General features: G+C 41.8%; 1 protein-coding gene across 1 annotated transcript in view; it reads right to left on the bottom strand.

Moving 5' to 3' along the window:
* The window catches only part of LOC109472400, a 47,614-nt gene that overhangs the window by 14,578 nt on the left and 10,009 nt on the right, over positions 1 to 23,027 (bottom strand). Inside the window, exons 7-14 of the mRNA XM_019772171.1 lie at positions 20,136 to 20,335; positions 19,675 to 19,827; positions 18,177 to 18,308; positions 17,657 to 17,782; positions 16,962 to 17,090; positions 8,133 to 8,276; positions 7,633 to 7,770; positions 2,283 to 2,417 (exon numbers count right to left, since the gene is read on the bottom strand). Of these exons, the coding sequence (XP_019627730.1) occupies positions 2,283 to 2,417; positions 7,633 to 7,770; positions 8,133 to 8,276; positions 16,962 to 17,090; positions 17,657 to 17,782; positions 18,177 to 18,308; positions 19,675 to 19,827; positions 20,136 to 20,335 (1,157 nt within the window). The remainder of the gene's footprint in view (positions 1 to 2,282; positions 2,418 to 7,632; positions 7,771 to 8,132; positions 8,277 to 16,961; positions 17,091 to 17,656; positions 17,783 to 18,176; positions 18,309 to 19,674; positions 19,828 to 20,135; positions 20,336 to 23,027) is intronic.

The raw sequence follows: 23,027 nt of genomic DNA, 5'->3' as shown, positions 1-23,027 counted from the left end.
AGAGGAAGAGAGGTAAGCATATCATGTACATGGGCCACAGATACCTTTTCAAAAAGAAAATGTACAGTTCTTAGACGCCATTATGTGCTCCTCAATCGGTGCTGTAACTCTGGAAATGTCTGGCTCAGCTCCCTGTGTTAGACGTGACACTTTATTTACAAAATACTCATTGAAATATTCGGCTATGTCGCTGGGCTTTGTTAGAAACTTGCCGTTAGTTTCTATGAAGGTTGGATTCCTGCTAGTGTTCCTACCCAATATGCTATTAATTACCTTCCAAAGCTCCTTGGTGTTACCGTCATTGCTGTGTTCTTCAAGTAATTGTTTGAAATGTGCTTTCTTCTTTTTTCTGTTCTCTCTTACGACGACATTTCTCAGTCTTTTATAGACCATGAGGTCTGATGTAAGACCTGATGTTTGAGCTTCCTTTTTAGCATCATCCCTCAGTAACATCAGCTCTCGGAGGTCACTGTCTACCCACTGGGCTGGCGATGACCTCAGTGAGCGTTTGCGAACTGGGGCGTGCTGGTCTGCTACTTGTGAGAACAATGTCATAAAACAATGTAGGGCATCATTTACATCATGCTCATTATAAACAAGGTGCCACGGGACAACAGCAATGTCTTGTAGGAAAACCTGTGGGATGAACTTCCTGTAGGAGCGTTTGACTGTAATGGTAGGCTGTCCTTTTGGAGGTTTAGTTTTCCTAGTTACATGCACTAGGTTGTGATCAGTGAACCCAAGTGGACAGGACTTGGCGCTCGTGAATAAGTCAGGTCTGTTTGTGAAAATCAGATCTATTAAAGACGATGTTACAGTGCCATTAACATTTGTACAGATTCCTGTGGGCTGCAGTTCCATTTTAATAAACCAAACTGTATTTGATGATTATAATACACATGGCGCTAAAATAGCAAGGCAAGACGGTATGTATTGTAACGTTACCGCTTCATTTGAATGTGAATTAAAGATTGAGTGAAAGGTTTATTGATGAAAGCAGCCATAGCTGAAATGCTTTTTTTATATACACAAGGTACTTGAAAAAGTACACTACTTGTCTATAAAATATTTTAACACAATTAAAAAAGGAAGGATTCTTAAAAATAGAACAGCCTGGTATAAACATGTATTTTCATTCATAAATCTTAATAATGAAGTAACGCTTAGTTACGCTTACTACTAAAAACGATGAAAGCATGTAATGTAATGTGAAGACCAAAATTTGTCTTGCATCTTGTTCGATACAATAATCAATAACATATTTCCCTCTTGAAACGAATGTACAGTCATATACCTCACTTTCTCTTTAAGTGTAGGGTAATGATAAATTATAGAATATAGCGTATTGCCACTATTGATAAATGACTAATAGAGTGGATTTCCGAAGACCATAGTCATATTCCTTCTCTTTGTTTGATATAAATGGAAACATTACCGCAGTTTAATTCGTCATCAGCACATGCCAAGAGGTCTGTTGAATCATGCGTCCTTGTCGTGAACATGTAACAATGCGCAAAGCCGTCGCACGTCTGTTCGGGTGAGTAGCACCGTGTCAGATTATCACACTGACACTTCCGTAATCCAACAGACTCGCAAAATGCATCTGTTTTGAAATGATATGTCAAGACTTCAGATCCATTGTAAAGCATCAAAAGAGAAAAAGAACAGAGCGAGGGACAGAGAGAATTGTGATTTATTTAGACTGGTTAAATCCATTTCATTAATTCATTTATTTTTTATTTCAGGTAAAAACATAAAACACAGTACATCGTTAGCATAATACAAAACTCATACAAAGAATACAGAGTCTTCCGACCTGACCTTCCACTTCCGACCTGACATTTCCGTCTTTGCAATGGTAATAAATACTTTTAAGGATTATGATAAATACAAATCTTCATGTGCTTGTTTTTTTACCATAGATTCCATTTAATTGTCCCTGCCCTGTGGACAGATCCTACATGTGGCCATGTCTGCAGACACTATTGACAGGAAGGGCATTAGATGTGAATATCTACCATTTGGATTAGGAAAGAAATAAAAGTGTTTTCGCTCCAGTCTTAGAGGTGTTCATGAGTTAGAGAGAGCTGGTAGATGTAATTAAGAAAAAAATCGCTGAATTTCGATCCCTCGAACCGTTCGAAAGTAACATCCATCTTTCATCCAATGATTAAACAAACTAATTTGTCCGCACTGCGACTTAAAAAATAAATACACAATGAAATTATAATCGCCTTTAACAATGTGTAGGCGCAACTAATAAATCTACATGCAAGAAAAACCATACTGACCACAGTTTTCTTCGTCCTTTCCATTTGAGCACTGAGGTATTGAATCACAAACGTAGACCTTCGGCAGACAAGTGTTTTCTCCAGGGCATTTCCACTCGTCATTTCCATTGCACGGGTGCGACAGTCCTGCAAGATCAAGACATTGTACACCTCGTTCTTAATCTATATTTGCCATGTTTATAATTCCTTAAATATTACCAATGTTGTTTTGTTACAAACAAGTGACAAAAGTATAACGCTTGATTGTAGTGACCCTCCCTCCCCCAACACACACAATATCATAGTTTGATTTTTTTTTTCACCTCATGGTGTCGCGTAATGCGCAACCCTCCCGATGGTAGAAGATACATAAAAATCATATGTGTAAAGGCCGTGTCAAGCATTAAAACGATATATCTTATTACCTCCATAGTAAAGCTATTACAGAGATGTATTCTCAAAAGACTCCTCCCTTCTATTACACCCGTAATTATCAACCAGTACGCCTATCTGAAGGGCTCCTCTACTGTCATCGCCGCCGTTAGAATGGTCCACACGTGGCTGACATCTCTTGACTCGCGAGATCAGAGAACAACTCAGGTCCTGTTCGCAGATATGAGTGAGGCTTTTGATAGAGTAAGCCACTCTTTACTACTCTGTGAACGACACAGTCACTAATCCACGCATGGTAGCCGGGATATACAACTATCTACAGGGGCGCAGGCAGGGGGTCCTCGTGAACGGCAAGGTCAGCAGTTGGCAGTTGCTCACGTCGGGGGTACCGCAAGGAGGGGTGTTGTCGCCCTACTTAGTCCTCTTGTACATGAGCTCCCGCGCCACAGTCTATAATGACACCCTAGATGTGGGGTATGCCGATGACGTTGGCATGTCCAGGTCAATCCCCTGTCGGTCATGTGGCGTAGACAACACTATGTCAGCAGAAGCGTTGCAACTCGACACGTGGGCTGGTCAAAATGATATGTTACTGAACGGGAAAAAGATCAAGAGTCATCAGTTGCAGATCTGCTTCAGTAGAAACACTCCTGTACCCCCACCCTTGTCTCTTGGAGGCGAACTTGTTCCTGTTACAACAACTGCAAAGGGCCTCGGGTTTACTTTTGACAGTACTTTATCCTGGCGAGCACATGTAAAGTCAGCAGTTTCCAAGGCAGTTTTCACTGTGCCAAAAGCCAGGACTGAGCGACTGAAAATGTCATTTGTTCACTGTGCGATAAAACTGTACAACGAGTCTGTTTCATAAGCTACCCCATGCTATATCTGCGTACAATTTCGTTATCCTTAAGCTTTATTTTACTGCTGTTTATTGTTCATCGATTGTATTGTATTATGTGTTGATTGTAACAAACTACCCACTTCAGGGAGACTTGTGTCTTTCCCTGCATATGTATGTTTGCGGTTGCAAAACCAATAAAGATGTCGTATGATATTTGGTATGCTGGTAAGTCTTAGGAAGACGAAGGTCAAGGTCAAGTATGGGCCTCCTGGTGGATGACCTTGGTACTGCAGCAGTACCTCCGGTTTTTTGTATCTTTTGTCCTGAACAAGCTATGGTCTTGACTTTTTGGTGACAGATAGTTTATCCTGTCTGGAATAAGGGGCGTAAGTTTGTTCCCCCTGGCAGCTTGTTCTGGAACTGCAGGTTAGTTTCTGGTAAAAACTTTCAAAGCCATTAAGTCCAGATTGGAACAACGTATTTTCATCATTTTTGGTGTGTAGGTACCTGAGGGAGATTTGTACATAATTAAATGCAAATTATACAAATGAGGACTTAATTTGCATAATTAATTAGCATAATCAATTCTATAATTATAGTGTTTTATATAATGGTACTGCTATACATGTAATCTATTTAATCTGTAGCAGGCGGAACATCGACAGATACCAATTATGCAAATGATGACCTAATTTCAATAGTTAATGTGAAAATTTTGTGACTCCTTATTGGTGAATGATGGGAATTTTATACCTCGTGACATGTGTAAGTTACTTAAAGGTTAGCACCACTATACATATATTATGTTAATGTAGAGGTTATTTGCATAATTACCTCTAATTGAGAACATGTTGAAATGAAGTATGAGAAAGCAAGCCCATATTTCATAGAGGTATGAGATCTCAGAACTCTTGTTATATGTATTGATTTTTGTTTAGTGGTGTCATCCATATAAGCTAGAGCTTGAGTGCGGCACCACTACGTATTGTTCCTTTTTTTAAATGTTGTAATGAATTTCATTTCATAGGGACTAAACTACCGAAATATCAACTGATATTTGAACTCTCATTGTTATGCAAACGGCATTCTACTACAAAATGATTTCCATGGTCTAGGGTGGATGGATGGATGGATGGATGGATGGATGGATGGATGGATGGATGGATGGATGGATGGATGGATGGATGGATGGATGGATGGATGGATGGATGAATGGATGGATGGATGGATGTAAGGGTAAAGTTTAAAAAAATATTAAGATCTTAAAGGCACCTTGGCTACAGTCCATTTCGTCGTAAAGGCCGGGTACGAACATGTCATTTACTCCATCGCATGTAAAGTCAATTGAAATGCATCCGGCATGAACGAATGGAAATTTATCAAAATATTCCTCTTCCCCGGTAGGAGCGTGACCAAAGAATCCCATTCCATCGTAACCACAGTACCCTGTTCAGAAAGATAAAAAAAAGGGAAATCAAAATAAATCCAGAGCATGTTGGTTTTACCTTATTCCAAAATATGAAATATTATCTTATAGCCGGGCGACGTCGACCAATAACAAGCCTCCGTTTCCTATTGGATATCAGTTATTAAGATAACCGTCTCACGATAACGATAGTAAGAGAGAATGGTTTATTCAAAAAATAAAAACCTTCGCAGCACCAGTGCTGAATTGCGGTTGTTTTTGTACACAAAAGTCACAAACACGTCCTTCGTTAGAAATTAAACATTGTAAATTACACATTACAAATATGAGTCTAAAACTAGTATCTCGACTTGTAGCCTTAAGACTTTTATTATTTTGCTATTAAAGTATTGTAGTTTATGATATAAATGATATAAATGAAATTTAAACAGAAAAAGACTAAACATAATTTTTAACACCGCGTTTACGTGTTATAAAAGCATTTGTGTAAAAAAAACTGTGATTTGAATAGGCTATATGATAATAACGTTAATGCCCCGCATTATCCCCGGTGTGTATGGTGAGATTATTTGTATAGCCGGTATAACCGCCCTTCGGCGTAACACACCAGCTTCGCAGGCACGCGGCGCGGCGGCAGCTAGCTATATCACACCGAACGACTTGTTACACTCAATCTTTGCACATTTGATTGCAGGAGTTGTTTAAAGTTTTCTAGTGATGATGCCCCAACTGAGCTTGGTGGCAACGAGTTCCAGTCTACGATAGTTCTGGGGAAATACGAGTTTTTGAATACCTCAATTCTTGGTTGATAACTCTGATATTTGAAGGCATGACTGTGTTAGAGTGTTCTTTTCCGATTGAAGAAGAGGAGACTCAGATTGCAAGTTGCCAGGCTTTATTTTCACGTCCCACCTCTCAAGAACCCCGACACTCAAATTCAACCCCTCTGGAATGCCTTCTCTGACCTAGATCCCACTGTCAGGGCTTATCCGTTACTTACCAGGGGAGGGTATAGACCTACTGGCTTGCTTTTCGCTAGCATGTAACAGACTGTTTCTTGTTCTTTTCTGGGCTGGTATCAGATACTTAGTGATTGGTACGTCCACCAGTTTATTAGTCATTTTGCACATTCTACGTCTGTCTTCCAGCGACCCCCACTGTAGGTTTCTTTTCATTTCCGTTACACTAGCACCGTTCCGTTTGATAGTCCTTGATAGAATCTAGCAGCTTGGTTCTGTACCCTTTCCAGTCTATCTTTGTCTTTCTTTGTAAATGGATCCCTGTATATGGATTATGACCTGCGTAACAGAGTACACACAGTAGTTTTGAACATGCTGAAAACCACGCTACGTCCTGAGCAGTTAATTTGCCCGTCCCGCCGTATGAAAGAAATGTCAATACGTATCGGATATGGAATCGGATATTTCAAGATCGGGATGTACCAATGGCATCTTACTAAATATACAAACATTGAGCAGACAATCCCGAAGACTTTCGGTAGATTCTTACTGCTCAAATCATTATGCTATTAACAACTTTATGCCCAAAATCCCCATACAAGAACAATTGGCGTTATATTGTTGCACTTGAAAAAAGCTTTTTATCTAATAAAAAAAACATTCTGACCAAGAATTTGATAATGTGTTAATTGGCTCTTTCTAATATGTTTTGTTGAAAACTAGAGGATGGTGTTAAAATGATTTCTTTAGTTTAAAACAAACAGCAAAAAATATTCCCAAAATGTTGAGAGGTTAGCGGCATCTACTGTTTCAGTTCAATTCTACAACATTAGTGTCCTATTTATCATGCGCAGTCCTCGGTCCTCCGGAATGAGTGATGGGGAAACTGCCGTCTGGAGCCTAAAGTATCATAAAGGTCATGGCCGAAAATGTCAGGTGGGTCGCTTTAGGCTCCGTCTGGCGGGCGGAGAACCTCTGAACTGCTCACTTCCTCCGCTTCACATATATAGAGTGAGATCATCACGTCATTCCTCTGGACCAATCACTGCGCATGATAATTATACAAGTTTCTTGATCAGAAATCAGCTTACCACAACCCGTTTCATCAGAGGTGTCTAAGCAGTCCACGTAGCCATTGCATCTCTCTTGTCGACTGATGCACTTTGGAAAAGGAGGTACTGAGGATCTACACGGCCAGTATCCAATAGACTCACACACATCATCTTGAGTTTGTAGGGAGACAAACAAATCGAGATGAACTGGGAGTATTCATAAAGTGTAACTTATTTCGACGCTCTGAAAGCTATTATTATTTAAGCATTCAAATTCTATCAAGTACATTTTTTATAAGTCACGATTGTGAAAATTCTGCCAGATGTCCGAACAGCATATTATATTGTACTGTTAATTCAGGAATTATTATGCTCGCATTACGCCACGAGAGCAACGTTTTCTCCTATGCTTGTACAGAAACTGTAGCAACTACATACCTGTATACTGGATCACTTGTGTCGAGCAAAATTGTTGGTCTTTTGGTTAACATTATTTTTCTTTGGTTGTTCCAATTCTTTTCCGATATCGATTGTCTTCCATTTTCTATCAAATGATCACCCCTATCACATTGTTCTACTCTGCATCTGACATGATTAACTTAATCTCCTGTTTCGTTCTGTAGCATGCAGCAAAGAATGGCAAGGTGAAAAATGCCTCTCTTCCTGAGGGGTCGCCGAAAATGAATCTTACCACAGTTTTCTTCGTCCGAGCCGTCTTCACAGTCAGGAAGGCCGTTACACAGAGATTCTCCTTTTATACAACCTGAGGAATCTCGGCACTTCCAGAAAGCAGTGTCGCCGAACAAACCATGAAGGGAGCAGAATTCGTCTGTCCAAGGTAGAAATGTCATTGAAAGAGAAACCATTTGAGACGAGTAAATTGTGTCCGTTCTCGAACATAGCTTCTAACGCTTAAGCTGCATATCCGACGTACGTGTTCACAATTCACGACTGAGCTCAACTGGGTAATGATAACAATGATTCAAAATCATATGCAGTTGCTTGAGTAACTGTTTTTTGGCGTATCGTATTACCTGGATGTCTAACCTTCATCGACGTAATGATAACAATGGTAACCAAAAGTTTCATCGATCTCAATAGCAGCATCCATCACCATCAGTAGTTTTCGTCACTCATATATCATTACGATGTTATCCATACTAAATAAAGAGTTATATATAACGTTCCCACCACATCTGATCTCATCAGAGCCGTCTGAACAGTCCCTCTCGCCATCACAAACTTTCGTGATCTTCACACAGCCCTTCAAATCACGGCACTGGGCTTGGTTCCGCCGAAGAGATAAACCTCGTTCTTCTAACTCAAAGCAGCTGTCTGAAAATTCAACCCACACAACTTATAAGTGCCATTTCTTGGAGACAGTTGTTCCTACGTGTATAAGTTTGTCACGGGGGACGATATTGACTTCTCCACTACCACTGATGACATCAACATGTCTGAAACAGAATTTGCTGTATTGTCATCACGTCAGTGTTGTATATCCACCTACATAGGCCCATGTACTTTATTTAAAAAGAGAGATCAAATCATCCATAAATAAGGTTAATGTAAATTTCTGTCTGCGTATTTGTGCGTTGTAATGCTGTTTGCCCTATATTGGACACCGACTTGATACAAAACCTAAAATAAACTATAAAGTTTAAAAAATTCATTATACATGACTGTATACTGTTATCGACAAAGAAATAATTGTAATTGTATAATTGATGGGTATTGTAGCATTGTTGCTTGCTGCCATATATTTTACCATGATAGATTGTCAATCAGTAAATTTTACTAAGTTTTAGTCTGTCTATAAAAGTCACATATCCTGAGCAATTGAGTCAGCTTTGTTAAAAAAGGTTACTAAATAAAGAATATAACTAAGCAAAAAAGGTGAACTGATTATACTCTCTTTGACCTTTTTGAAGGTCAAGTGCAGCAAGCCACGAACCAAACGCAGACCATTAAAGTAACCAGGAGACTTTAACGCAAAGAACAGCATCTGGTTATGCTTAGGTCACAATTCAAGAAAGGGGCCCGCTCGGCGCGTGTTCGGCGTGTTTTTTTGCACTACCGAACGGGACCTGGACGGAGACCGGCGGGCTTCCCGACGGCTGCCGGCCTATTTTTGGCCCCGCGCGGTCGCCGAATCGATTTTAACTCAGAGTTAAAATCACTTCGGGCCCCGTTCGGCGAAATACGCCGAAGAGACGCCGTAACCTCACTGCCCGGAGCCCATCGGGTGGCCGAACAGACACCTGCCTAAGATTATGACGTCACACATGTGCTGATAAGTGCATAATGTGGTAAGAAAAATGGGGTTATATGGGACATATGTAAACTCCTTGTTCAGACTACGTCGGACAGTTCAACACGCGTGTGTTACACCGTGTACTTATGTGTGTTACACCGTATACTTGTGTGTCAGAATGCCGATGGGCAGTGGAAAACAGCCGAGACCGGATAGCCATGTGGGCTACCCTTAAGGGAAACTCCAAGGATCGGTAGCTGTTCCCGGTCGCCAGGAAACGTAGGGTAATGGCGAGTTTTAGGCCTGCTGGCAAGGGCTGTCTGGCTCTGGATAGAATTAAACAGAAGTGTTACATACAGACTGGACTGTAATATCTAAATTTGCTGTTGTTATTATATAACATTATGGATACATTGAAATGTGTCAAGAAGTAGATGGCATTCATCAAAAAAGCACTTGCTCCGGACTTTTCTCGATGGATGGACCTACACGTTCTAGGGGGTCGTGAAACATCTACAGTATTTAAAGTCGCAATGATGGCAGGCAGTGTAGCGCTTATATATATATATATATATATACTTACAAACACGACGGGATCCCGCCAGGGACGCGCCGGCTTACAAACACACGGGATCCCGCCAGGGACCTGACAGCTACCCGGCCGAACTGTAAGAGCCGGTCGGAACCCTACCGCAAGCCGCACGGGTCAAGACGGGAGACTGATCGGGCACCGGACGGGTCCCTGACAGAAACCGGCCGCCAAGGAGACCAAAAGTTTATGAATATTAATTAGAAGCCACCGGCCGGAGCACAACCAGGCCCCGACAGGGAGCCGTAAAGGAACATTTAATTGTGACCCTGGCAGTCGGCGCACGCTCGGCGTCATGACGCCGGCCGGCGTCTACACCGAGGACATGCCGAACGGGCGCCGTTTCAAATGTGACCTAAGCATTAGACAGCAACACGACTGCAACCCGGGACGTCAACTTGAAAATCTTTTCTTGAATCATGGACTGGAACATGCACTTCATGAACCGACTCGGGGAGGGAACTTGCTGGACCTGATAGCGACTTCTCATCCAGCAAAGTGTTACCAGACGGGCACACTAGCTCCTCTTGTCGACTTATTAACAGCCACTGCGCTTACCATAAGGGTAAATCACTTCTGCGGAAAACGCCTCGTCTGGTTACATGACCAAGCTGACATTGAGGCCCTTCATCAAGACATCGCAACAGCCCCATGGGACATAAATCTTATCTTCGACTCTATTGATGACATATAGGATTCTTGGTACAACATGTTTATTGTCATATGCGAACGGTACATCCCTCGCAAGCTTATCACAACTTCTCGGACGACTAAGCCGTGAATATACTCCAAAAAACAAATCCGAGCCGCTATCCAGGGCAAAATGGGTAAACACCGAGGACAAGGAAGTGATCAATCTCACAAGAAGGGCGGAAACAGTATATGTTGAGGATCTCGTGCACGACTTGGAGACCGATCATCGAGATGTGATGATAACGTATAACATAATCTATACTAAATATGGCTTTCTCAACTCAAACAAGAGTTCTGCGATCTCATACCTTCGCCAAGTGATGTTAACCCTTGCGGTTGACGAATTATACAATTTAATCATCGATTTTGTAAATAAGAGCCTCATTTGCGTGGATTATATCAGTTGATCATATTCGATCTCCACCCAATGACAGCCTTATTTTAACAAAAAAGCTAGTATTGCACTTCCTCATCAATTATGCAAATGAGGTCATGATTGTAATAAATTATGTTTATTGATGTTCAGCTTCACTTCCAAATGTGGCAGGTATGAAATTCTCAACAGTTATAACCATGAAATTATAAAAATTTGCCATTAATTATGCGAATTAGGTCCTCATTTACATAATCTATATCCTCAGGTGTTTTATCTTGTTCTCAAGTAGATGTCACAAGTGTTTCATAGTTCTATTATCGAACAAAGCAGATTTATAGAATTTCCTCATTAATTATGCAAATTAGCCCCTGATTTGCATAATTGTAATCTGATTATGTCAAGCATCACTTCAACTACCTACATACTAAAGATCATGACAATCCGTCAACCGGTTCTTGAGTTATCATCCTTCGAAATTTTTTCAACAAATGCTCCTGCACTTCCAGGACAAGCCGCTAGGGGACCCAAACTCATGTCACTTCTTTCCTACTCCAAGAACTATCTACCAACCAAAATTCGTGACCCTAGCATGTCCAAATCACGAGATATCAAAACCGGAAGTTCTGCTGCAGTACCAAGGAAAGCCGCCAGGGGGCCCAAAATCTAATCATTTCTAGGTCTCATGAAGACCTACATACCTACCAAGCCTGGGTACCATCCCCAGTAGTATATTCGCCAACTCTATAACTGGGTCTAGACTTGAACACATATGAAACGATTGGTGATGACGTCACGTAATGAGCTAGCCAGAGCAGCGGGTCTTCATTTGATTGGCTGACCCTCAGAGGCGACGGCCAATGGCGCGCCTGCATTATTCAAGTGATGTTTGTTATTTTGTAAACACAGATCTTCGCGCGAGTGTTCCTTTTCTCGGTGCGTTCTATTTTTGCGAGGTCAACATCAAGCTCCGAGAGCTGAGCGGCGTGTGCGCCAGCCATGTTGATGATCGATCGCGGAAAGTACACTGACTACGGCTATATCAAGCGCGCTTTAGCGTTCGGCGTCGGACATGTTGATGATAATAAGATAAGAATAACGATCTATCTTAACGTAGCCGTTCGGACGTTCGAACGGACGCTAACGTCGCCGTTCGGACGTCCGAACGGCCCTTACCTAATATGTACACACCCAAAAAAGGGCTTAGACGAGTAGGACCAATCAGCGCGCTCGTTCAAAATCTGAACGAATATTTAGACTCCAGACGCTACATATGTGTTCAAGTCCAGACCCAGTTATAGAGTTGGCGAATATACTACTGGGGATGGTACCCAGGCTAGTTCCACGTGCCATAGATTACATACATTACATGTATCAAGGCCCTCGCCAGTCAAGTAGGCACCCAGCCAAGATCCTAAACGATCTAAATTTCGCTGACGACATCGCTCTGCTTGAGGCATCAATACCTAAGGCGCAATCACAACTCAATAGAACGGCTACTGCAGGAGAACAACTAGGTCTTGTCATAAGTGTTCCTAAGACCGAATACATGACCATCAACTGCAATCCACAGCCGCCACTGGAAGTGTATGGTCAGCCCATCAAACATGTAACAGACTTCAGATATCTAGGATCAATGATGGCATCCAGTAAGACCGACCTGGCCAGGCGGAAGGCACTCGCTTGGACCGCTTTCTGGAAACTTCAAAAGATCTGGAGAAATCCGACGTTCCCCACTGCCACAAAGATCAAGCTCTTTAATGTAACCTGTGTGTCGGTGTTCTTGTACGGTTGCGAAACCTGGGTGCTAACACGTGACATGGAGGACAAGATTAACTCATTTGCTACATCTTGCCTCAGAATCATGCTGAACATCAAACGTATACGCCAAAAAACAGTTACTCAAGCAACTGGATATGATTTTGAAAACGTCAGACGTTTCAGCTAGTATCCACTAGCTTTCGTCAGTGACTGAGAGACCAGAGGGGAAAGCAGGTTTTTAAGTACAACCTGTTTATTGATATGCAAATAAAGTGAAGACAAATTTTTGGAAGTCGAAAAAGGAACAAAAGTTAGACAAGTCAAGACAAAATGATGCAAATTAGTCTGACAGCTCCTGTTATACAGAACAGGAGCTTAAGTGTTGTCTGTCCTCGGGGCTGGGAGTGCCAAATCCCAAGTGCCGGAAAGATCGACTCGTAGCCCCCCTTCCCTGTTGAGGGTGGGGTTGTACATTCTTTCATATATTGCCTCTTTGACACCCCGTTCCCACCAGCGTGTTTCGCGGTCTAAGATATCTGTGGACTCGAGTTTGAAAGAGTGACCCTGGTTGTGTTGTAGGTGGTGGAAAATAGCTGAGGAGTAGCCGTTGGCACTAGGTCGGCAATGTTCTTTGTATCTTACTTTGAGCGGTCGACTTGTCTCTCCAATGTAGGTGTTGTTACAATTGGGCTCCTCACATTTGAGTCTGTAAATAACATTCGCCTTGGTACCTTTGTGAGGTCGGTCCTTAGGGTGTACCAGTCTTTGTCTGAGGGTTGAGTGAGGTTTGAAGTTAGTGGCTATGTTGAAGTTTTGGAAGATCCGTCGGAGTTTCTCAGATACTCCTTGGACATACGGAATAGTGATGTTGGCCTTGTTTTTGTTGGTCAATGGTTTGCACTTCTGGGTTTTCTTAGACTGATCTGAAGGTTTGAGCGCTTTGTTGAAAGTCCAGTTTTGGTAGCCACATTTAGCCAGGGCACCTCGGAGGTAGCTGAAACGTCTGACGTTTTCAAAATCATATCCAGTTGCTTGAGTAACTGTTTTTTGGCGTATCGTATTACCTGGATGTCTAACCTTCATCGACGTATCAAACGTATAGACCACGTAAGCAACCGTGAAATGTACAAAGCCACAAACACACAACCTCTGATCTTCAGAGTGAGGCAGCGGCAACTGCGCTTTATTGGACATACCCTGAGGATGCCAGTAGAGGAGCCACTCAGGTCTTACGCCCTCTACGTCCCACCTCACGGCAGAAGGCGTCCTGGGCGCCAGAGGATGAGCTACCTGACTTACATCCAGAACATGCTGGGGGACACGGAAGGTGACCTGAGCCCTGACAACATTGCTGCGCTGGCTGCTGACCGGCGGTCGTGGAATGGACTTGTGATCGCCTGCGTTGCAGCCGACCGATGATGATGATGATAATGTAGAATGATGTTTTTTTTATTTCCTCATTAATTATGCAAATTAATGACAAAATCTATAATTCCATAATGATAACTGCCGGGAATTTCATGCTTAGGGCGTTTGAAAGTTAATTGAAGTTGAACATTATCAAACATTACCTATGCAAATAAGAACCTCATTTGCATAATTCATTAGGAAATGCTAGAATAGACCAATTCGACTTTCACGGATCGCATAAACTGCTTACGTCACAGGGGGGACATTTCGAAAGAACGTCGTTCTAGAACGCTGAAGTCGAACGTGGCTTGCGCTCGTGGTGTCCCCCTGGCAGATCATTTTTTACTAAAAGGTAGGTAAGTGTCTATTTTCTCGATAATATATGCGGAAATGACAGAAAAACAGGCAGCAACTTTGTATGGTGGCATTCCGTACAACATTTAAGGTTACTTTGTTCTGTGACGTATGCGGTTTATGCGATCCGTGAAAGGACTTTCGAAATGCCCCCATCTCTGTGACGTAGTTTCTATTCGAAAGGCCCCCTATGACGTAGTTTCTATTCGACATGCCCCCCTGTGACGTAGTTTCTATTCGACATGCCCCCCTGTGACGTAGTTTCTATTCGACATGCCCCCCTGTGACGTAGTTTCTATTCGACATGCCCCCCTGTGACGTAGTTTCTATTCGAAATGTCCCCCTGTGACGTAAGCAGTTTGTGCGATCCGTGAAAGTCGAATGGGTCTATTGCATTCTTTCTTAAGATAAGACTGTCTTTTAGTATAGAATATAATCAACTGATATAATTCATGCAAATGATGATCCTATTTGTATAATCAGGGGAATGATCTAAAATTTGTCTTTAAAAAATTAACGGTGCACAGACCAATTCTTCCGCGACAGGGGTCCAATGTAGTGCCCGGAGAAAAAGTGACAAAGGGGTTCCGATGGTTCATGTTTGAGTTTACATTTCTCATAATCTGCTGCAGAATGGTATTAACTACTAACATGGCTTGATAGTGTAAGAAGTGGTATGTTTTGGGTGAAAATTGATTTCGGGTCCGAGGCTTACTTCCGGGTGTCCTTCCGCCTCGAGCGCGGTGCTTCGGTTTTACCTGGATATGCCTTGTATGCGTTCTGGGGGTGCTGTCGTTATGCCTCGCGCGACGGGCTATTGTGATAATCTCAGTGTTAGGATTTTCTTTATACTTAAAATAATACACAAGGGTTTTCTCTTTCCGACCATATAAGTCATATTGGTGGCTAAATTCTGGGTTATGGTTCTAATTCCACGTGAAAATGGCCAATTTTCGGCATCATTTTTCATCGAAAAATTCTTTTTCCCCCTAAAATGTACTTCCGTACACACTGGTTCCCCACTCCTTTCGGAGTAAAGCAAGGGGACGTACTATCTCCTACATTGTTTGCTATGTATGTTAATGACCTTGCTCAAAAGGTCAAAGAATCTGGGTTGGGAGTCAGGTTTGATGAGAAGACTCTAAGTCTGCTGCTGTATGCAGACGATATCATTATATTGGCAGATAATGAAAGCGAACTACAGGAACTGCTAAACATTGTTAATGACTGGTGTTCTAAGTGGCGGCTCATGATCAATCAAGAAAAAACACAAATAATGCATTTCAGGCAAAAAGGAGTAAGAAGGACTTCCCATGAATTTAGATTTGGAAATTTAAAACTTGATTATGTGAGCAGTTACAAATATTTAGGACTCTTCTTAGATGAACACCTGTCTTTTGAGCAAGAACATGTTTATCTTAACAAATTGAGGGGTGACATTAGGCAAATTAAAGGGAAGTTTTTTGACTTATACAAACAAGACTGGGCATCCAAAGTACATTTGAAACCTAAACTTAGAACATATGCTCTGTTTAAAGATACTTACTGTATAGAAAAATATGTAACTATGTGTCTCCCCAAACGCCAAAAGATCACTGTGTGCGCAGCTGCGAGCTGGTATTTTACCTATCAATATTGAAACTGGACGGTACCAGGGAATTCCTGAGGAAAATAGAATCTGTACCATGTGTGACCTGGATGAAGTAGAAAACGAAACACATTTTCTTTTTTACTGTCCCTTTTATAACGATCTTCGAGAAAATATGTTTCGTAAAATTTATACAAAATCACATGACATCATATGGGAAAGAGATGAAAATAGAATTAAGTGGCTCTTTAACGAGGGTGTATCTGACCTAGCAACTTTCATTTATCGAGCGTGGGGGAAAAGAAGAAAATACCTGTATTCATAACACATCAACAGTTGTCACTTTTTGTTACTTCTGCATGTTTGTTTTCTCTTATTATGTTTGGTTTACCTTATGTACTTGTATTTATTTTGTGAAATCTTGGTTCATTATGTACAGATTTGTTTATTTGCATTTACGATCTGTTATGAGTTCACTTATTTGTTCTCCATTATATAGCCTACCTTTATTTTTGTTCATATTTTGTTTGGATTTTGTTATCTGTACCTTTGATTCTCTTTTGTTTATGTATAACTTATTGAATCGGTGTCGTATAAGCCCACGCGGGCTGGGCGCGGGATAGCGCACGACACGGAAATAAAGTCTCATTCATCCATTCATTCATTCATTCATTCATTCATTCATTCATTCATTCATTCATTGTACTAAAATGTGAGAGGTGAAAGAAATTGAAATTCTATTGTTCTCGCAGCTAGAGGGATATACTTCATTTGCAAACACAGTGTTTTAGCTTAAGAAGTATTTTTTTAAAGAGACGGTGGCTAGAGTTGAGGGTATGCAGAATCGAATTGAGACCCAAAATAAACTGGGGTGTGCCCCCTTAACATCATTTGGCGAAGGTATGGGATCGTGGAACTCTAGTTTCATCTTATTTTGGTCAGAGAGCGAAAAAAGGAAATTCCTGTTCCCTCGGCCTTTTACAGATGAAAACCCAAACCTCGACAGTCCCTCTCGTCTTCCTTGTCTTCTCCACAGTTCCAGTCCCCGTCGCACACACGACTGGGGCTGTAGCAGCCCGCAGCTCCGTCACACAGCCGTCTGTTTTTCTCCGAGCAGGCGGCAAACCCTGGTAGCAACACAGCAGTTGTTAAACTTTTATTACTCCAAGGAATTTCTAGAGCATTGAAATTTGCCATTTTGTTTCCTTGTTTATGTAACCAGTGTCTCTACTAATGGTGTTGTTCCAATCAAACTGGCCTATATATATTAACTGTACATACTCTACGCGTATTGTCACACAAGTATTGAAATTCCCATTATTCACCGAAAACGACTCGTGCCCTTTTTGTATTCATTATTCAAATGCTGTTAAATCAATGAGTTCGGCAATGTTGCGAAGACAGAATGATTCGTTGAAAACATTCACAAAATTATTTCAAGTTTTAGCTTATACAACGCAACCGCACGGAGAAGTCGGGACTTTGATCAGAACCTAACGATTTGACAAGTATTATCACAATTCTTCTTGACCTTCTTGTGTTATACTGACCACAAACAGATACAGATGTACAGGGGCACACTCAGACCAATAACTCCATCACCATGAGCTTATTAGCGTCAGTGTTGTTTCAGTAACATTGGGAAATGCTAATCCACAGACCTTATGGAACAACGACAGTGTGTTTAACTTACAGCAGTTTCGTTCGTCACTGCCATCATCCTCCCCACAGTCCACTACGCCGTCACACACACTGCAATCTGGGATACATTTTCCACTGTGAGGGCAAATGATCTCGTCCTCTGCACATAGACGTTTTTCTGATATATAAATCAGAAGGTTACATATTGTAGATATGTATTGTTACAATAAGTAACAATACATTGTTCAACGTAGCAGAGTAGTAATCATAGGATGTCATGTTTTTATTTCACTCTTTCGTAACGATCTTACACAAATGGCAAATAAAGACGCTGTAAATGACGAAGCAAGATTTTACGAGAACCATCGGTTGATCAGACAGACTAGGGTTACCCTTTTGGATTGCGTAGCACTCTGAGTGTCCTTTCAAGCCCACTTGGCACATTTCCTTGCCAGTAGGCAATGGTAGAATTTTTGCAAATACACGGTTGTTTAAATCCACACCCCAGACGATACCGTCTCCTGCCTCCACCTGCTGCAGAGTTACTCCTGGTACACGCACCCAGCCTTCACCAGGGGAGGTTTCGTTCCAAAATGTCCCCGCTCTGTGGTACACATCGCCCTCCCTGTCGACAGCCCAAACTCCGACACGCCCAACCGATATAGACTGTAAGCAGCCATCAGTTGATTCCCAGTCGTACTTCACTATACGAAATAAAGTTTAAAATAATGTGGGTGTCTCAACACTAGATAGGTGAGCAACCTACGGGGGAGTGAGCAACCTTTGGTTATGCAGACGCATCTAGGAATGCATCTCTAAGAGAATAGTTCCACGAACTACTACCTTCACCAAATAGGGTTAACCTCAATGACAGATGTAACATGAATGTTACTCATTGATTATGCAGATAATGTACTCATTTGCATGAGTTCCATACAATTATGATCTTCTCTAAAAATACAATTGGCAAAAGTCGTGTAAAGTTTGTGATTCTGTTGGAGCATTTTCTATTCTATGAAACAAATGATTCCCTGATTTACATAGTTTTTATCTAATGATGTACTCTTTTTACTTGAGTTTATTTAGAACTTCCACCTTTTATTTACCACCTTGGAGGTAAGGTATTTTCTTGTCAGATATGCAAATAAGGCTTTTATTTGCATAACCATTATCTTTTGTTATTTCTGTGTTAGCCACATGTCACCTGTTTGAAATACCCGTGATGGAATGCAAGGAATTTGTAAGAAATAAATAAAATAGCTATCTTCTGATGTTTTTTTTTATATTCCAACATTTCATGACATGGTTACGGCACACTCAAGTTACATCAACTTATTTTATGCCGCTACCAACGCAGAGGACGAATACAGGACAAGACAGTACTCATTTTTACTTCTTTAAATGAGGAAAGTCGTGTAAAATGCCTTTCCCAAGGGTACAAGATCAGTGGCATGTCAGGACTCGAACCCCGGACCTCTTGGTTTCGAGTCGAGCACTCTACCTCTACACGACACGACCCAAATATTCTGATTTGCATAAATAGCATGATTGTGTTTATTTCAATGATTACTTAAGCTATTTATAGTGATGTCATGCTTGACCATTGAACAGCTATAATTTCTTTGGCCCGTTTGAGTTGGCCCGTATTGCCGGTAAGTTTCAGGCTCGAAATCACGAAAATCCCACGTGACATGTGTAGGGCAGCCAATCAGGAAGCAAAGAGTGCACAACAGGACATTCCTAACACTTTTCTCGCCACGCCTTTCCAGTTCACAGTTAATAAGGTCATGATGATCTTCCAGAAAAGCTACTAGGGGACCTAAACACATATTACTTTTTACTAGCCCTAGGGCTATTTGAACAATTATGACGAATTACGGGACGCAATGCCATTTAAAAGCATCCACGGCGCTAATAATTTCTATAGTTTGCCAAAAAACTTATATACATACCAAATATCCTCACAAAATTCACACAAAAAATTCACAAAAAAACCATAACCTTATTACGTTAGTATTTACAATGCATTCTTTTGTAAAGGTGCTAATATATAAATGTGGTGTATCTTACTCGTGATTTCACAGTAGAAAGGTGAACGCCACACTCTATGGCCCAATTCAACCGCCCACAGCTGCCCAGTTCTAGAGCTGACGCTGACTTGCTTTATATTTGCTGCTCCGACAGTCTCCCATGTCTTCCCTTCTGGTGTTCCTGGACTTATTCCTGCCAATATAGATTAGGAAAGTGAACTAGGGGCTACTGAACTCGTGCCTTATCTTTGTGTATCACTATTGCAATTTGTTTTGGAACCTGTAACGGAGGACACTATAGTTGGGCACCAGCAATTCTAAATGCCCCTGATCACCCTGCAGGCGGATGAAAAAACAATTTAAAAAAACACAACAATCATCGACCTCCTCTCCAGTTATCCTTATCTGAATGTCATGATAGTAACAAGAATTCTAAGATCTCAGACCTCCATTTCTATACTACTACCTGTGGGGCATGTTATACTTGTAGTTTATTAGTACCTTTTCTGACTATGGCTTCTCCTTGCTTATATGAAAAGTCGGTTCCAATGACCCAGACAAAATTCTTTCCGGAATGTAGCCAGTCTATCTCTACAGGCACACGAGAGGTCTCCACAGCCAGCTTCTCGAAGTTAAAAAGATAATTGTTGACACTGTCGATCTGTACTGGTCGCCAACCGAGGCCAGCTGTTTCCTTGTTCCTGTAAACAACAAAACTGTGTTACTTTGCAACAAGTAACACCAAACGTTCATAATGCCACCGGGTTAAATGGTGCTATTAAGACCTTCTCAAGAGTAATGGTACATTTAGTAAGTAGCGGTGTCAGGGTATCGGAATTATGAGAGTTGATCTTAAATACGGCGACAAAGTTGTCGCTTGTGAAAAGGTGGCGCATGAAAACAGATGCTGCTGCTTGTAAAGATTGTGTTGTCGTATAGTCGCAGATTGAATTAATGTTGCGATAGTTATATATGTGTCCTGCAAAATTCAGCTACCTTGTTAAAAAGTTTGTATTGAATCCTAGTCTGTGCAGCAAAGTAATTCAAACCGTAACATTTTCAGGTAATGTAGAGATACCTCTGATGTCCACTCAGTGTGGTTACCAGGCTGAGTAGCTAGATTGATGCTCTGCTCAAAAAAGAGGCGGATTCCGAGAAGAGAAAAGAAAAGAGGCGGATTCGGAAAAAACAGCTCTGCAACAGACCTGAGTCAGATATACCCTATGTGTCAGACACTGCCAATCTCGTATAGGACTGTTCAGCCACAGCCGATGCAATCATTTTTCAAGTTTACCATGGTCAATATACATGTATTGAGTGAAGGAGGCCATACGCTGGTTACTAGACTAACGATGGACGTGACCAGACTGATACTCACCCGTACGTCCCTACACGGTACATGACAGTAGAGTGGTTATAGACTGCCCACACTCCAACACGTCCTACTGAAATCTGCAGAAAGCGTTCTATACCGACTACTTCCCATCCGGTTCCTAGAAAGTAACATTTAGAATTTCACTTTATTGTGCCTTCACCAAATAATCTTAATCTTATCTACTGTGGAACTATATATATTTCGTATTATTCATATATACAAAACGTTTCTAATTTGCATGTATTATAAAAAAGTTAAGAAAAAAAGCTGAGCCCAAAATCTGCCAACAAACTGAAATCCGTTGATAGCCCCTTGAGTAACCCTGTTTCCACGATAGCAAGGTCATTTGATGTGACTTAAAATGAAACTTGAAATATTACTGGCTGCTCTTATAAACCTTTGTGGATTTACATGTGTACTTCTATGTGCTTTTTTTTTACTTCCACGAATAATGGCGGTACTGCTGCCGCTAAAATGGAAGTATTGTTTTGGGAATGTGTGTGTGTTTCCGCATATTCGGGTCAGCCTTACTTCAGATGGATTGTGATGATATTAGCTATGTGGCAGAAAGAGCGCAGCTGTGAGGCCAGGTGTTTACCTTGAGGAACCATTTTGGTAACCCCCGTGCGGCGCAGCGGTCTGCCTTCGTCATCCAGAGCCCAAACCTGATTGGTTGAGGAACTGATGCTGATCTGTTTGATTTTTCCACTCACCAAAAACCAATCAGATCTAGACAGCAGGTCATCTGGAGTAGCTGATCCTATTTTGTGCGGTAAAATGATGAACTTAAGTCAAAATTACTATGTACTTTTGTTTCTTCGCTAGTGTGGCGAGGAGGATCCAAATGCTGACATTCAAATAAAATGAACCAAGCACACATTGCGTCAGTGCAATTAATGCGGATAATTTCCGCATTAACAATATACGCATTGTTTTGTTTATAACTAACTTCAACCTTATTCTTGGCTTGGCTTCGTTGTCCGAAGATTTAAGGATCCTTCCCTCTCCCACTGCATGCCCGCTGGTGGCTGACAAGTCCGATGCGTGACCGGCATACTCGGCCACAGTGGCTGCAGGTAAGTGACGAGTCTGGTGTTGGAGCCGTGACGGCGCGGTTCTTCCTCTTACTGCGTTTCTCTTCGAGGGCAGTTCTGCGTCTCCTCTCGAAGGCAGAGACTGAGTCATGAACTGTATGTCGCCAGGCAGCTCGGTCAGTGGCAAGAGCTGACCACTGACTATGGTCGATGTTGCACGAAGACAGAGATTTCTTTAGACAGTCCTTAAATCTCTTCTTTGGTGCTCCTCTGTTTCGGTGCCCGGTAGACAGTTCGCCGTAGAGGACAATCATGGGCAGACGATGGTCCTCCATTCTAGAAACATGCCCTGCCCAGCGCAGCTGTGTCTTCAGCAACATGGCCTCGATGCTGAGGACCTCCGCTCGCTTCAGCACCTCAACATTAGTGATGTAGTCAGTCCAGTGGATGTTGAGGATGGAACGGAGACAACGCTGGTGGAAACGCTCTAGAAGACGCAGGTGGTGTCTGTAGGTAACCCACGACTCAGTAACCGTACAGGAGGGTTAGTCAGTACCACGGCTTTGTAGACGCTGACTTTAGTGTCTTTCTTCAGATGCTTGCTCTTCCAGACACGGCTGTGGAGTCTTCCAAAGGCTCTGTTTGCCTTTGCGAGTCTGTTATCGACTTCCTTGTCAATCTTTGCGTCAGATGTGATGGTGCTCCCCAGGTAAGTGAACTGGTGTACAGCCTTCAGTGGTTTCTCGCCAATCTTGATGCAGGGTGGGCGGTACTCCTTTCGGGGGGCAGGCTGGTGGAGAACCTCTGTCTTCCGCATTAACAATATACGCATTGTTTTGTTTATAACTAACTTCAACCTTATTACATGTAACTTATATGACTCTCAATCCCTCAAAGTGCAAAGTCCTCTTCTTCTACTTTATGCGACACCTACCGCCGCCACCTGAGATTACAATTGGGCCTACACAACTGGAAGTCGTCAGC

The sequence above is a fragment of the Branchiostoma belcheri genome, unplaced genomic scaffold (genome assembly GCF_001625305.1).
Source record: "Branchiostoma belcheri isolate BF01 breed outbred unplaced genomic scaffold, Haploidv18h27 scaffold272, whole genome shotgun sequence".
Taxonomy (NCBI): Eukaryota; Metazoa; Chordata; class Leptocardii; order Amphioxiformes; family Branchiostomatidae; genus Branchiostoma; species Branchiostoma belcheri.
This window is presented reverse-complemented; position numbering and strand designations above follow the sequence as displayed.